Source organism: Monomorium pharaonis, chromosome 2 (assembly GCF_013373865.1).
Source record: "Monomorium pharaonis isolate MP-MQ-018 chromosome 2, ASM1337386v2, whole genome shotgun sequence".
In the NCBI taxonomy this organism is placed as follows: domain Eukaryota; kingdom Metazoa; phylum Arthropoda; class Insecta; order Hymenoptera; family Formicidae; genus Monomorium; species Monomorium pharaonis.
This window is the reverse complement of record NC_050468.1, coordinates 16,401,402-16,413,952: the sequence shown is the minus strand read 5'-3', so window position 1 is coordinate 16,413,952 and position 12,551 is coordinate 16,401,402. Positions and strand designations below refer to the sequence as shown.

The 12,551-nt window shown below is 28.3% G+C and overlaps 1 protein-coding gene across 7 annotated transcripts in view; it reads right to left on the bottom strand.

The window, feature by feature from the left end:
• LOC105837721 (repressed by EFG1 protein 1) overlaps positions 1–12,551 on the bottom strand; it is a 59,607-nt gene that overhangs the window by 3,990 nt on the left and 43,066 nt on the right. For 4 of the 7 annotated variants that reach the window (XM_036282490.1, XM_028194650.2, XM_036282491.1 and 1 more), the window contains 3 exons: positions 7,428–7,688; positions 4,792–4,863; positions 1,041–1,221 (listed from right to left, as the gene is read on the bottom strand). In XM_036282490.1, the coding sequence (XP_036138383.1) occupies positions 1,041–1,221; positions 4,792–4,863; positions 7,428–7,688 (514 nt within the window). Of the gene's footprint in view, positions 1–1,040; positions 1,222–4,791; positions 4,864–7,427; positions 7,689–10,719; positions 10,954–11,246; positions 11,399–12,551 lie in introns of those variants that run through there. The other 3 variants (XM_036282495.1, XM_036282496.1, XM_036282493.1) reach the window with 3 other exon arrangements.

Genomic DNA, 12,551 nt, shown 5'->3' with positions numbered 1-12,551 from the left:
ACCAGATAATCATATCTTAATGAACCACCGATCATCCAAGCGGTGCAAACGATGATTCTCGAAAAAGAAGCGATGCTGAATCATCACAAAGTAGCAATGCACCTTTCCAGCGAATTTTGTGAAGTTTAGGTTCCTTTCACACTGCACGCAATGTCAGGTGTAGCGAAGCCGGTCGTCGAAAAGTTACGCTTTCCAACCGGCTAATTTACCAAGTAGGTTGAAACCAAAAGACTCCCAGCATAAAGAGATGGTGATAAATCGATTGATGAAAAATTAGATATCAAAAGAATTAACTCTAGATTAAAATTAATTAACATTTTGTCTTTAATCATACCACACACACACGCGCGCGCGCGGGCGCGCATATATATTTAAATGTAATTAGAGGCAAAAAATGTGTGTATCCTACCAAAATTTTAATGTTAACATAATTTATTACAATTTATTTTCACGAGAAAATAATTTACTTGTAAATCTAGCCTTACAAAGGAACACTTTATAAATTTAGAACGCGTTTAGATACAATTTATCACGTAGTAGTACAAGTAACGTGATCTAATTGCTTATTACGTTGCAATATTGCTAGCACAATCAGCAATTTACATCTTGATTCTGTCTGTATTTTATTTATATGCTTTATATAAGCGTTTATGTACATTGCATATATTTATGTGTGAAGATATATAGCTGAGAAAACTTCTTTCGTTTCTTAACGTTTAGACGATCTATAAATATTATTATTTTTCGATCTTTCAAACTTTAACATTACGGATTTTTTAGTTTTTACAAAGATTTGTATAATAAAAATTGTAAACATTTAAATAATAATTTAAATAATAAAAATTTGGAATAAAAGAAAAAAATTTTAGAATTTTAGTTGTAAAACGTTGGTTTTTCTTTTTTAATCTTCCTAAAATTATTGTATTTTAGAATTCTGCACATTTGAAACCTCAAATTCTTGTAATTTTTGATTTTCAAATTTGCATTCTAAGCTTTTTAAAATATCAATAATTAATATTAAGATAAATGTCAATAAGTACCTGTGAGGATGAATATCTCGCGGAATCGGGAGACGCCGAGGAGGATCTGGCACTGCTACAAGACATGCCATCGCTTCCTAGACTGCCATGGAAACTACCATGCAAGGAATTTGACAACGGACCCGGTGATGCTGGCGATGCTGTCAACGGAGATTTCGATCTTACCGAGTCTGTCCTCGACCTGAAAGTAGACCAATTACATGGTATACGAAGAAATACATAGCGTTCCTTTTTGCTCCGACAGCATAGTGACGTATGAACACTGAACGCTTTAAATAAGCAGATCGAATTTATTGAAACTTTTAGAAGCAGCTTTATATGAGCAAATGTAGATCAAATTTTATACAAATTGAATGTATTTTAAGAAATTATTGCAACTTATCTATTTAATTAAAATTGTCTTGAAAATAGTTAACAATAAATGAATAATTTTATATAAGTAAAACTTTTATATGAGAGAGAGAGAGAGAGAGAGAGAGAGAGAGAGAGAGAGAATAACTTCACATAGATTTGTAACCACTTAAATTATCAAATAATTATAATATTTGTAAAATTAATTTAAAATTTAATAAGAATTGCTATAGTAAGAACAAAAACTAATATATAAGAAAAATATTATCGCAACATTATATATAATTAATTCAATTTAAAAATTAATCAAAAATCGTTGATAAATTTTATAGAAAAATTACAAAATAAAAATTAATTAAACCTCTTGACATATTTATTCTTAAAATTTTAGTTTACTGTTCAAATTTTATATATTGCAATCGATGTAATCTTCTTCCATTAATCCCATATATTAAATAATGATATTAAATAAATGATATCAAGCTTTGTAGATTAAAATACGTTAAAAGGATTGTGCAAGTGATCCAAATATTTTTATAATAAAAATGTAATAATTCAAAATCGTAATCCAACATCAGACACAACCTTATCTTAAGTAGTAGGTATTTATCTATTCATTAAAATTTATTTAAGAAATGTCGATGCTTTCTTGATAATTCTCAAAAACGTGAATTATACTATTTTAAAATAAAATAACCTATTTATAAACATATCATAATTAATTAATTTTTTAGATGGTTCTTTTTAGATATAAATTATTTATGTTACTACATGTAGTAAAATTAATACTTATAAGATTCCAAACACTGTCCTTTATAACTCGATAGAATGGGAGCAAGCGGAAAAGCTGATGAAATTACGGATGTGCTATGATCTTGATTGTAAAGATCACATTGACGATCATTATGGCATGTACAATGACTCGAAGCATTCGAACGTGAGGATCCTATATCTAACAAGTACTATGTAATTGGTGTATCTAATCTAGTTCTCTAAAATGTTTCACAGGCTGAATACTGTTCACCTGTGTAAACAATTCACGACGATAGATATCCAATCATTATACGCTTATAATGCAAATTCACGGTTGTTCCATGCAAAATTGCTCTTTGATTAATGAATAGCAATTTTACCGGACTGTGCAGTTAACTTCGCATTAATGCAGGATGCGAGCAGAAAGTGATCGTTGTGAATTATATTACATAATTTTCATGGAAATCTCGATTCAAAAATACATTTAACGATATATTTCCAGAAGCCTAATATTTTTCAACGAAGAGAACCCATTTATTTATTATTCTATTTATTTGAAATGAGTTCTGAGTTTGAAGAAGCTCTAAGAATATTTAATGTGGTTAACGGGTTTCAGCTAATTCGCAATCTGACATGCGGTTTATTGATGGAAGAATACACAAACAGTTCACCACAAATAGCGCACATATTTATAACAGAAACTGCTTAAAATACAAATCTTAAAAAATTTTAGAAAATTCCATATACGTAAAAAATTTAATTGAATAAATAAATGTAAATTGAATAGCCGTGCGTATTTATGTAAAACAAAGCGTAATAAAAGAATATCTATTTGTATTTATATGTTATAAAAAATTAATATTATAACTATTCATTTATAATATCTGTTATTTATTTAAAATTTAAATTAAAACGTTTAAATGCAATTTTAAATTAAACAATCAAACAATAAACTTTATTGAAAGTTCAAATAATGCCAGTATTCAGCCGATAGATGTTACATCAGAAAGCCAAGGGAGAGCTGAAAATTCCAAATTCTTTACTAGACCCTGTTAAAGGTTGAAACAGCATCTTCATCGCGCTCATCTACATATACATAGTCACATGCGTCTTTATGAATACGGTTCCTTCCTCTGCAACGCGTCCACGGCCACGGTCGCCGCAAAAGAAAGGTTGTCGTTTCCTTTGTTACGTCACCCAGAGGAAGGAGAATAAGTCTCCAAGATGCTAAGAGCTCAATATATCACAATAAAATCCAGAATATTTTAATTATAATAAAACTTTAATAAAATATTTCTTATAGTTAACTTTTAATTAAGAAAAAAGTATTGCTTTTATAATTTTTATGATTAAAGTTTCTTATGAACAACTATTAGCAAAACAATTTTAATAACAAAATTAAAGATTCTATATTTTATTATATTTTCTGTTAATTATATGATTCATAAATAAATTAACATTTAATTGCTTGTAGTATTATTTATTTGTACAAAACTAAAAAAAAAACTAAAAAAAAGATCTACTCCAAATTATTAAAAATGAGATAAAGTCTGACAAATTTAAAACATGCGTTATTTTAATGTATATTTCTTTCACCTCTTATTTTCATACCTTGTAGCGTATTGTGCCTCACTCACTCAAACGAGTTGCACCGAAAGTTTTTCCTGACCACCCGAGCATTCCGCCGCGTAGCGTGGGCGGAATCGCTATACCGTCGAACAACGATTCTTCTCCGATAAGAATTTAATACCGACAATACGAACCTCGCGGCGATTAATCTTTTGTTTAAAAGATACAAGTGAATTTTTCTTGCAAACTTAAAAGGGCGCACAAACAGCGTTACATAAATTTAATTATTTAACTATTTAACTAGTTTAAATAAAACTAAAAATAATATTTATAAATTCTAATATAAAATTATATTTTTTTGGAAAGTTGTACTATAGTATACATTATATTAAAAACGTATTTAAACTATAAATTATACATATACATATAGTGATAATATATATTTTTTTAAGTGGTCGTATGTAACTTTATATATAAGTGTGTACAACTTCTTCACATTTTCACTTTGTTTTAAATAACTAAAAAAGTAATTAGGTTAACTGTTAATAAGTCAACATACATTATTAGATACCAAATTTACAATAAAGAATTATTTTGAAACATTTTGAAAATTATCATTAATAAATAAGAAAAGTATCAATAATAATAATAAATTTATGCATAAACACTTATACACGTTTTACAATTTCGGAAAGAATCAATCTCATATTTCCAATTTAACTTAACAACGGTATAACTCTTATTCTTGAGACTAGCGAACGTTATCATCCTGTTACGCTATCGTGAAAGCCGGTAATTTATAGTATTCTTACAGTATTGCCATCTTCTCGCGACTCGTTTGAATGTAAGCACGCAAACTTTCAGCTGTCGCTCTGCTTTCTACGTGCCACCTACGCTAAGTGAACTAGGACCACTTACCGATCCTGGTGAAGTTTCAGAGAACATCTAAACAATAACATCGACAAAGTGCTATCGTTGCCGTTTATTTCGGCGAATCAATCTTTCATATGCTTACTTTCGCTTCACTGGAATCGGAATTTGGTTAAACTGCAAGTTTGTGCCGCATAGGCAATTATACCTGTCGGGCGATACTTGATCGACAAAACCGACCGACTTCTTTTTCGTTCCGTGCACGTTGAGCGATGGCATGCTACAAGAGCAACGATTTATACTAGAGAAATGTTAAATTGTATTTACTTCCCATGAGCAATGTTAGAAATAAGAACACATTTGAAAATTTATAATATTAAATTTTATAAATTTTTAGGTAATTTCAATGATAGGATAATAATACCGAGCGATGACAGAAATTCGGAAAATATAAGGCAATAGTAGACACATCATCCATCAAATATCATAGATATTATATTGTTGACGGTTCTTTAAATCATGAATTTCAACGTTAAACGTTGCTTTCAATAGAAAAATATAATATTAAAAAATAAGAAAAATAAAGAGACGGGTTTTAATTAAATTATTATTTGTAAAAAATTACTGTTAAATTAATTAAAGAATTAATCAATAACAAACAGTGATCCTTTTATAGCATTATATACGTAAAAAGTTGTAACGCGTCTTAAACGCGAAGATTTCTCTAGTGATGCATCGCATTACATAATATCTACATTCTATTGAAAACCAAAGTTGTCTCGATTCCCAACATTACTCGCGAGAGAGTGCTGAGAGAAATTAATTGCTCCGCAAGAATGTAGGAAACCTGCTAAATGCCGTACGACATTTCATACTTTTCACACGTAGGCTTCAAAATTAACCAAAACGAAAGAGCAAGTATCGATCTTCCGCTTTTAACATACGAAGTAATTGAAAACTTGCGGTTTGCGGTTTCTCTCAAAATATCTTTCAGTAGTATATGAAGATAAAAATCACGAGTTTATTACTCTACGATAATATTGAGTTCTTCTTAAAATTCAAAAGAAGTCATTATTATCCTAAATTTAATATTAAAGTTTTTACCTGCAAATCTCTATAAATAGAAAAAACAAAATTTAGAATACCCTATACTATACATATACAGTACATGACAAAAGTTCCAAATATCTCAAAAGTAAATCATTATTAATAAAAATGTTTCAGATAAAAGTTATCTAAAATAGAACAAAGGTAAAATTAATTATAAATTATAAATTATAAATAAAAACTAAATTTTTTGAAGTCACCATTTCTTAAATAAAATTATATTTTTTATATTAAAATTACTTCAGGTGGTCAGGATTCATTTTATCAGGATTCATCTGATAAAAATATAAACATAGAATTGTTGAAATCAACAATTTAAGAGATATTTAATATTTTATTCTTACATAAAAGTATAATATATTTTATAAATTATTTTGTTTTTGTTTACAAACATATCTTAATATTTTTGTACATAAAATAATAAGAAAATTAATCAGTGTAAAGATGACACATATTTGCCTTAAAACATTACAAATTACATAATCTTTTTATAAAGCAATTATGCATTATTTTTATACCAATACAATTTTTGTTTGAAGCATTTTTTCGATAATGTTTTATTTTAGAGATAGTAGCTGTTCCGGAACTTTTGCCATGCACGGTATATACATATATATAGTCTAAGAGAAAGGGACTAAACGCCAGACAGCTGATTTTACGACAGGTAAAGTTTTGTCTACTTTGAACCGTGTAACAAATTTCCGGTACACGTGCAGAAAGAAAATGCACTTCCAATCACGTACAACAAAGAAACACTTCGCTAACACACAAAAGATAATATGGCGAATATTAATTTGTTATAATCACTGCAACATGCACATCTACTTTAATAATTTTTAAAATTATCTATTCCTTTTTAATAAAATTTGAATTAATTCTAATGTAAAATTGAATAACAAATAACAATTTTAAGTTTATAAGATGTTCTACGTATACTTTGTGTGATTTTATATATATTATATTATACTATAATTTTATAATTGCAGCATATAAATCATATTTATAATATAATTATAATGAATAAAAAATTAATTACATTATAATACGTATACATACAACATAATTTAAAAAGTACCAATTTTATTCATAAATTTTATTTTACAAGTGCATACTTGCTCCGATACACTATATAGCAATTACTTTAATTCACTATTTTTATGTTTTAGATTAAACAGACAAGCAATCATAACAGTATAATAACAATCAGAATATAATTGTCATCGGGAAACTATTCATCATCGTCTACATTATTATTTGTCGACCTATGTAATTTCAAACTTTGATTAATGTAAAATATACCTTAATTTTACTTGTTATCTTGAGTATCGTTTAGTATGTCATTAAACTGTAACAATCTGAAAAAATAATTTCAAAACCTTGTTCTTGTTTTAAATATTTACTTTACTACTCCTCTTCTTAATTATTATTAATATTTAAAGCAGTGCAAATAAACAATGTTAAACGTTGTATAAATGTGTAAAAATATATAATCTTTTTAAAAATCAACAACATTATTTTTCATTTTTTAATAATAACAGTTAAGTGAAATATTGTAAGATAATATTTTAATCTTCTAATAAAACATCAACTACAGTATTGTACAATCTAATTTAAATTTAAGGCATCTTGTTAATCCCTATCATCCAGAAACACAAATTAACATTCATAATTAATATAATAGTACTACTTTAGTATATCAGTACTATTTAATATTAATAATTAAAAAAGTCATCAAACCTGCTAGACTTTGGTGTAACGATGTCTCTCGTTTCGGAGGTATATTTTCTCTCTGCTCGACCACCGTTAAACAATTCAACGGTTTCCCTGGTAACAGTTTCCAGAAGAGGTTCACCACCTCGTCTTCCTTTGCTGAATGTCCTTTGATCCGTTTTACGGACCATAACCACTCTCGACAAGGGTTGATTAAACTCATGCCCGTGCATGGTTGGAGGAATCATAGCCAGAGATTGCGAAAGAGGACCTCCGATTCGCGGAGACCTGTAACACAAATGATTATAATAATTAATACCGCATTAATATGTAATGTATTTCAAAATATAGACGATAATTTAAACATTATTGTGCTAAACATACATATTATTTTCTATTTGTACACTTATAATTTTTATTAATTAAAACTTTTTATAAAAAAAAGATATTTATTTTATATATAAAATATTTGTTATTAAGTTTTATTTATTGCATTTATTTTGTTATAATTTAAATAGACTTTTTTGTAATTTTTTATTTATAAATACCTATGTATACACATAATTCTTTTGTATTAATTACAGAGTAAAATAAGAAATACAGACTTAATACAAAATCAATATGTATCAGAGAATAATGGCAATTAAAAGCTAGGGAATATTAAGAACTAATTCGTCATAAATCAAACAATTCGTGTAAAAATATATTAAGTAAACATTAACTAATATGTATATACTATATAAAAGTGTGTGTGTACATACTTTTACATATTTTTATATCAGTATATCTATATAAATAAAAATGTAAATGTTTGTTCCTCATCTAAGATTCCGTAAGTTTTTCATCGATTGCTTTGAAATTTTGACACAACGTTGCATTCGTAACCGGGAGTGTTCTTATGGGGTCTAATTTTGGATATACCGGTGTTTCAAAAATGATGGCCATAATTTAAATGTAAAAAATAGTTTTTCATTAATATTATTGAAATTTTGACACATTGAGACGGCGAGAGACGGGGAGAGACCGGGAGAGACGAGGAGAGACGGGGAGAGACCGGGAGAGACGGATAGAGACTGGAAGAGACGGGGAAAGACCGGGAGAGACGGGGAGAGACCGGGAGAGACCGGGAGAGACTGGGAGAGACCGGGAGAGACGGGGAGAGACCAGGAGAGACGGGGAGAGACGGGAAAGACCGGGAGAGGCGAAGAATGTTTCTATTGTGTTTAAATTAAGGTAATAAGAAAAATTAAAATGGCTGTTATTTTATTTAAAAAAAGGAACTTATTTAAAACAGTCTTTTGAATGGATTTCTAAATCCATGGCAGCTTTTAGAAAAAAAGTTAGAAGTACGTGAATAAATGAATATTAGATTTATTAAAGATAGATAAATGCTTATTCAAAAATAAAATAAAAAGAGCAACAATAAAGCAAGGCTCTTGAAAGTTAAACAACGAAAGCAAAGAAAATTTGAAAAAAACGTAGCATAAGAATAGAGAGCCACAGCAACGCGTGGCAGGGCATAGCTAATATTATATAAAAATATGTAAATATATTATACGTAAATTTCAAAATACACAAATTACAATATATAAAAATATTATAATATTTATTTAATTTAAAAATATTATAATATTTAATTAAATTCAAATATATATGCTCATATAAAAGATCCGTATTTTTATTTTACTACTCGAGAGTGCTACCATTATTTTCTTCCTATTCATATTTCTGTTAGTTTATTTGAATATCATTATATTTTATGTGCAGCATATAATTGCATATTGTATAGTTTTTAAAATATATGTACATCATCAGATGTAAAACAACATTAAATAACTTGCTAAAAAGCAAAAGGACTGAATCGTCACTATCTCCTTTCCTCTTCATGATCGACGATCGTAAACCGGTTCTTAGCGATATACTCAATTAACGTCAATTGCTGGTGACTTTAATTATTAATCGTCTTCTCTTCGAATGCTTCTGACTTTCTATGCGTGTAAATCAGTATTTTATTTTTCTTGTTCTTTCTTGTTCTTTAACGCGTGTCACAAACAAATAACTTTTTATTCTGAGGCAATAAAATATAATATAAAAAAATGTAATCTATGAAAAGAAACAATACTATTATTATTTCAAGTAACAATAATATAGACATTTTCTCTTTTTATATTTATAAAGATTATTAAATAATATGTTTGCGCAATATAGTTGCGTTTTGTAGTTTCAACTTAATAGTACCTATTTGAAAAAATTTTAGTAAATATAAAATGTTATGAAAATTACGAAGAAACATCTCAGGAAATGTGATTTTTCGAAATATATTTCTATTTTACATTAACACGGTGTAAGCAATACTATTGTCACACTTGTAATGCTGATGAAACATATGACTTGATCAAAGTTAACTAGTTGTAACTAGAACGGAATAACTAGAACAAAATTCCCTTTCAACGTAAATCGTTTGCATGCGAAATTCTGAATTAGCCAGACGATTAAGTTGCAATATGCACGCAAAGAGTAAGTACAACGCCTAAGGAAGATCTCCCTCATTACATCTAAAGCATCTTCTAGTTAACCCATCTTAACTCCTCGTAACATCACAAATGAGTTTTCCTAATAACTGAATCATTATTAATTTTAATAACAATGCTATTTTATTTTCTCCTATCTGAAAAATATCTAAGTTGAAAATAGATATTCTTGAAAATCACATTTTGACACTTTTATTATTTTTATTTAACTTTGAAAATGTATGTTCAATAAATAATTGAACAATAATGCTATTAAAACCACTTTCAATTAAACTTGCATTTCCCTACAACATGTTTTCCATTGAGAGTATTTTATTCTAACAATGCTAAATAGCATTGTTCAGATTTAACGAAGAAAGAAAATACTTCTGTAAAAAAAGCAAATTTTAACGGAATTTTACGGAGAATTTGATAGAAATATACCGCCAAAAAGAATAACAATAAGTACATTTTACTTTATTATTATGATAAAACTTGAAATGTGTATCTTGAAATAAATAATTTTTAATAATTTTTCTTTATTACTGTATGTTTGATATTGATAATTTATCTGATCTGCTTATAACTTTTTTTTTTAAGTATACCTTTATAACTCTCAATTCAATTCTATTTCAATTACAATAAAAAATTGAAGAAAACGTTAGCTCTTCTACAGCTGAAAGAATTATCTTTGATAAATTCATATTTATAACTTATTTTTCCTTAAAATTTCTCGACCTTTTCAATATTATTAAAAAACAAAAAATGTCAATATTAATGATAAAATAATATTTCAAGTTAATTTTTACCCAAAATCTGTTTATAGAACACAATATTCGAATTCATGGATCATAAGCTTTTTCCTGCGAAGAAAGTCCATAACTTCCGATGAATAACGGGTCGGTGAATTATGTTAATAAAAGCCCGGCGCGCACAATTAGACTTCTTGTTCGCTGCACTTTCACGACGATCATTCGCGCGGTCAATTCAGAGCAAGGCACTTTTCGCGGTTGCGAATCCGCGCACGAATTCATGTCTGACCGCTACAGAAGCAAAGATTTTATTTCTCAAAACTCATGTTACCAATTACAAGAATTACTCCTCATAATTCCTTATTATTCCTCTCTTCCTCTTTAGAAGTAAAATAATATATCATATATACTCAAAAATTATATAATAAATGCACTTCATTGTTTTATAAGCATCTATTTAATCTTTATTACGTAAATTACAAAAAATATCAAGGAATTATCTTACTAGAATTTTCCATTAAAGAAAAAGAAGAAGAGGAAGAAGAGAGGAAAAGGAGGAAGACTCTATGATGACGACAACTTACGGTGTAAATATAATAACTCGACTCACAGAAATGTCGTTTTCAACCAAATTTCCGGTAAGACACCATAATTCTCCCGTGGCGTCAGAGTTACAATTACACTCGATATAAGCCGCACGACAGAACGAACAGAACTGGTACGTCGACCACGATAGCGAAACAGAAAGAGAGAAAGAGAGACGGGGTTCCTCTCCCAGAGAGAAAAGGTGGCCAATTAGCCGTTACTCGGCGCACATGCCTCAACCAACTATCTGACGCAGCTGCGGCAGTACAGTGTATCGCGTCGCTGCGCCGCGCTGCACTGCTCGCGCTCCTCGATGGAATCGCGTTCTTAAACGCGAACGACTCTCCCGCGAGTCTCCCTCGACGGTCTGTGAGCTCTGCGCTGTCGTTCATTCGGCCGTCTACTCTTTGACGAAAACCATAACGTGTAAACAATTCTTGGTTGATATAAAAGATATTAAAGATGTTTTGGATTTACCATAGCAGCAAAAGTTAAAAACTGCAGGCTTCTTAGATTTAGATTTCTTAAGTTCTTTTTTTCTTAATCAACGACAAAAAAATTGTGATTGTAAGTATTTTTAGTCCTGAAATCAACTGCATGCATAGAGAAAAACAATGAAAAATTTGGTTTATAATAAGTAACAGCAAAAATAAATATATTTTCTTGCAGCCCTTTAAATAAATAACTTTTAAACAAGTAAGTGAATCCAAATAAACTTTAGTACAAATATCCATTGAAGTTTTATTAGTGTATGTATAAAAAATTTGATTGAATTTGTAAGGCTACTTTCTCATCAAATTTGTAAACAAGTACTACAAAAATTTCATATAAGAGTAAAGAAGAGAAACAAAAACTATTAATTATTATAAAACTAATTAGTAATTTAAATTTTATACTGACAATTGAACATAATAATAGAACAATTATAAAATAAAAAAAATTTGGTAATAATATTTTTAAAAAAGATATATATACTAAATGAAATATAATAAGTTTAATTAATAGTCAAACATTTTTTTCCAAACTTTACAAAAAAACGGTATTTTATTTTTTACTTCTATAACAGTTAGTAACAGTTAATAAATAAACATTTAATAAATAACAATAAATAATAGTTAATAAAATTAAAACATGCTATGTCACATCTCACAATATTAATAAAAGTGTTTAAATTTTATAATTATGCTATTATTATGTGTTTATATCCGTGTAAATTTTAAACGTATTAATTCTTTTATTAATTTCAAAATTATTTAAAGTTTTTGTTTGTTCCTAATTTTTATATAAAATTCATATATATATAT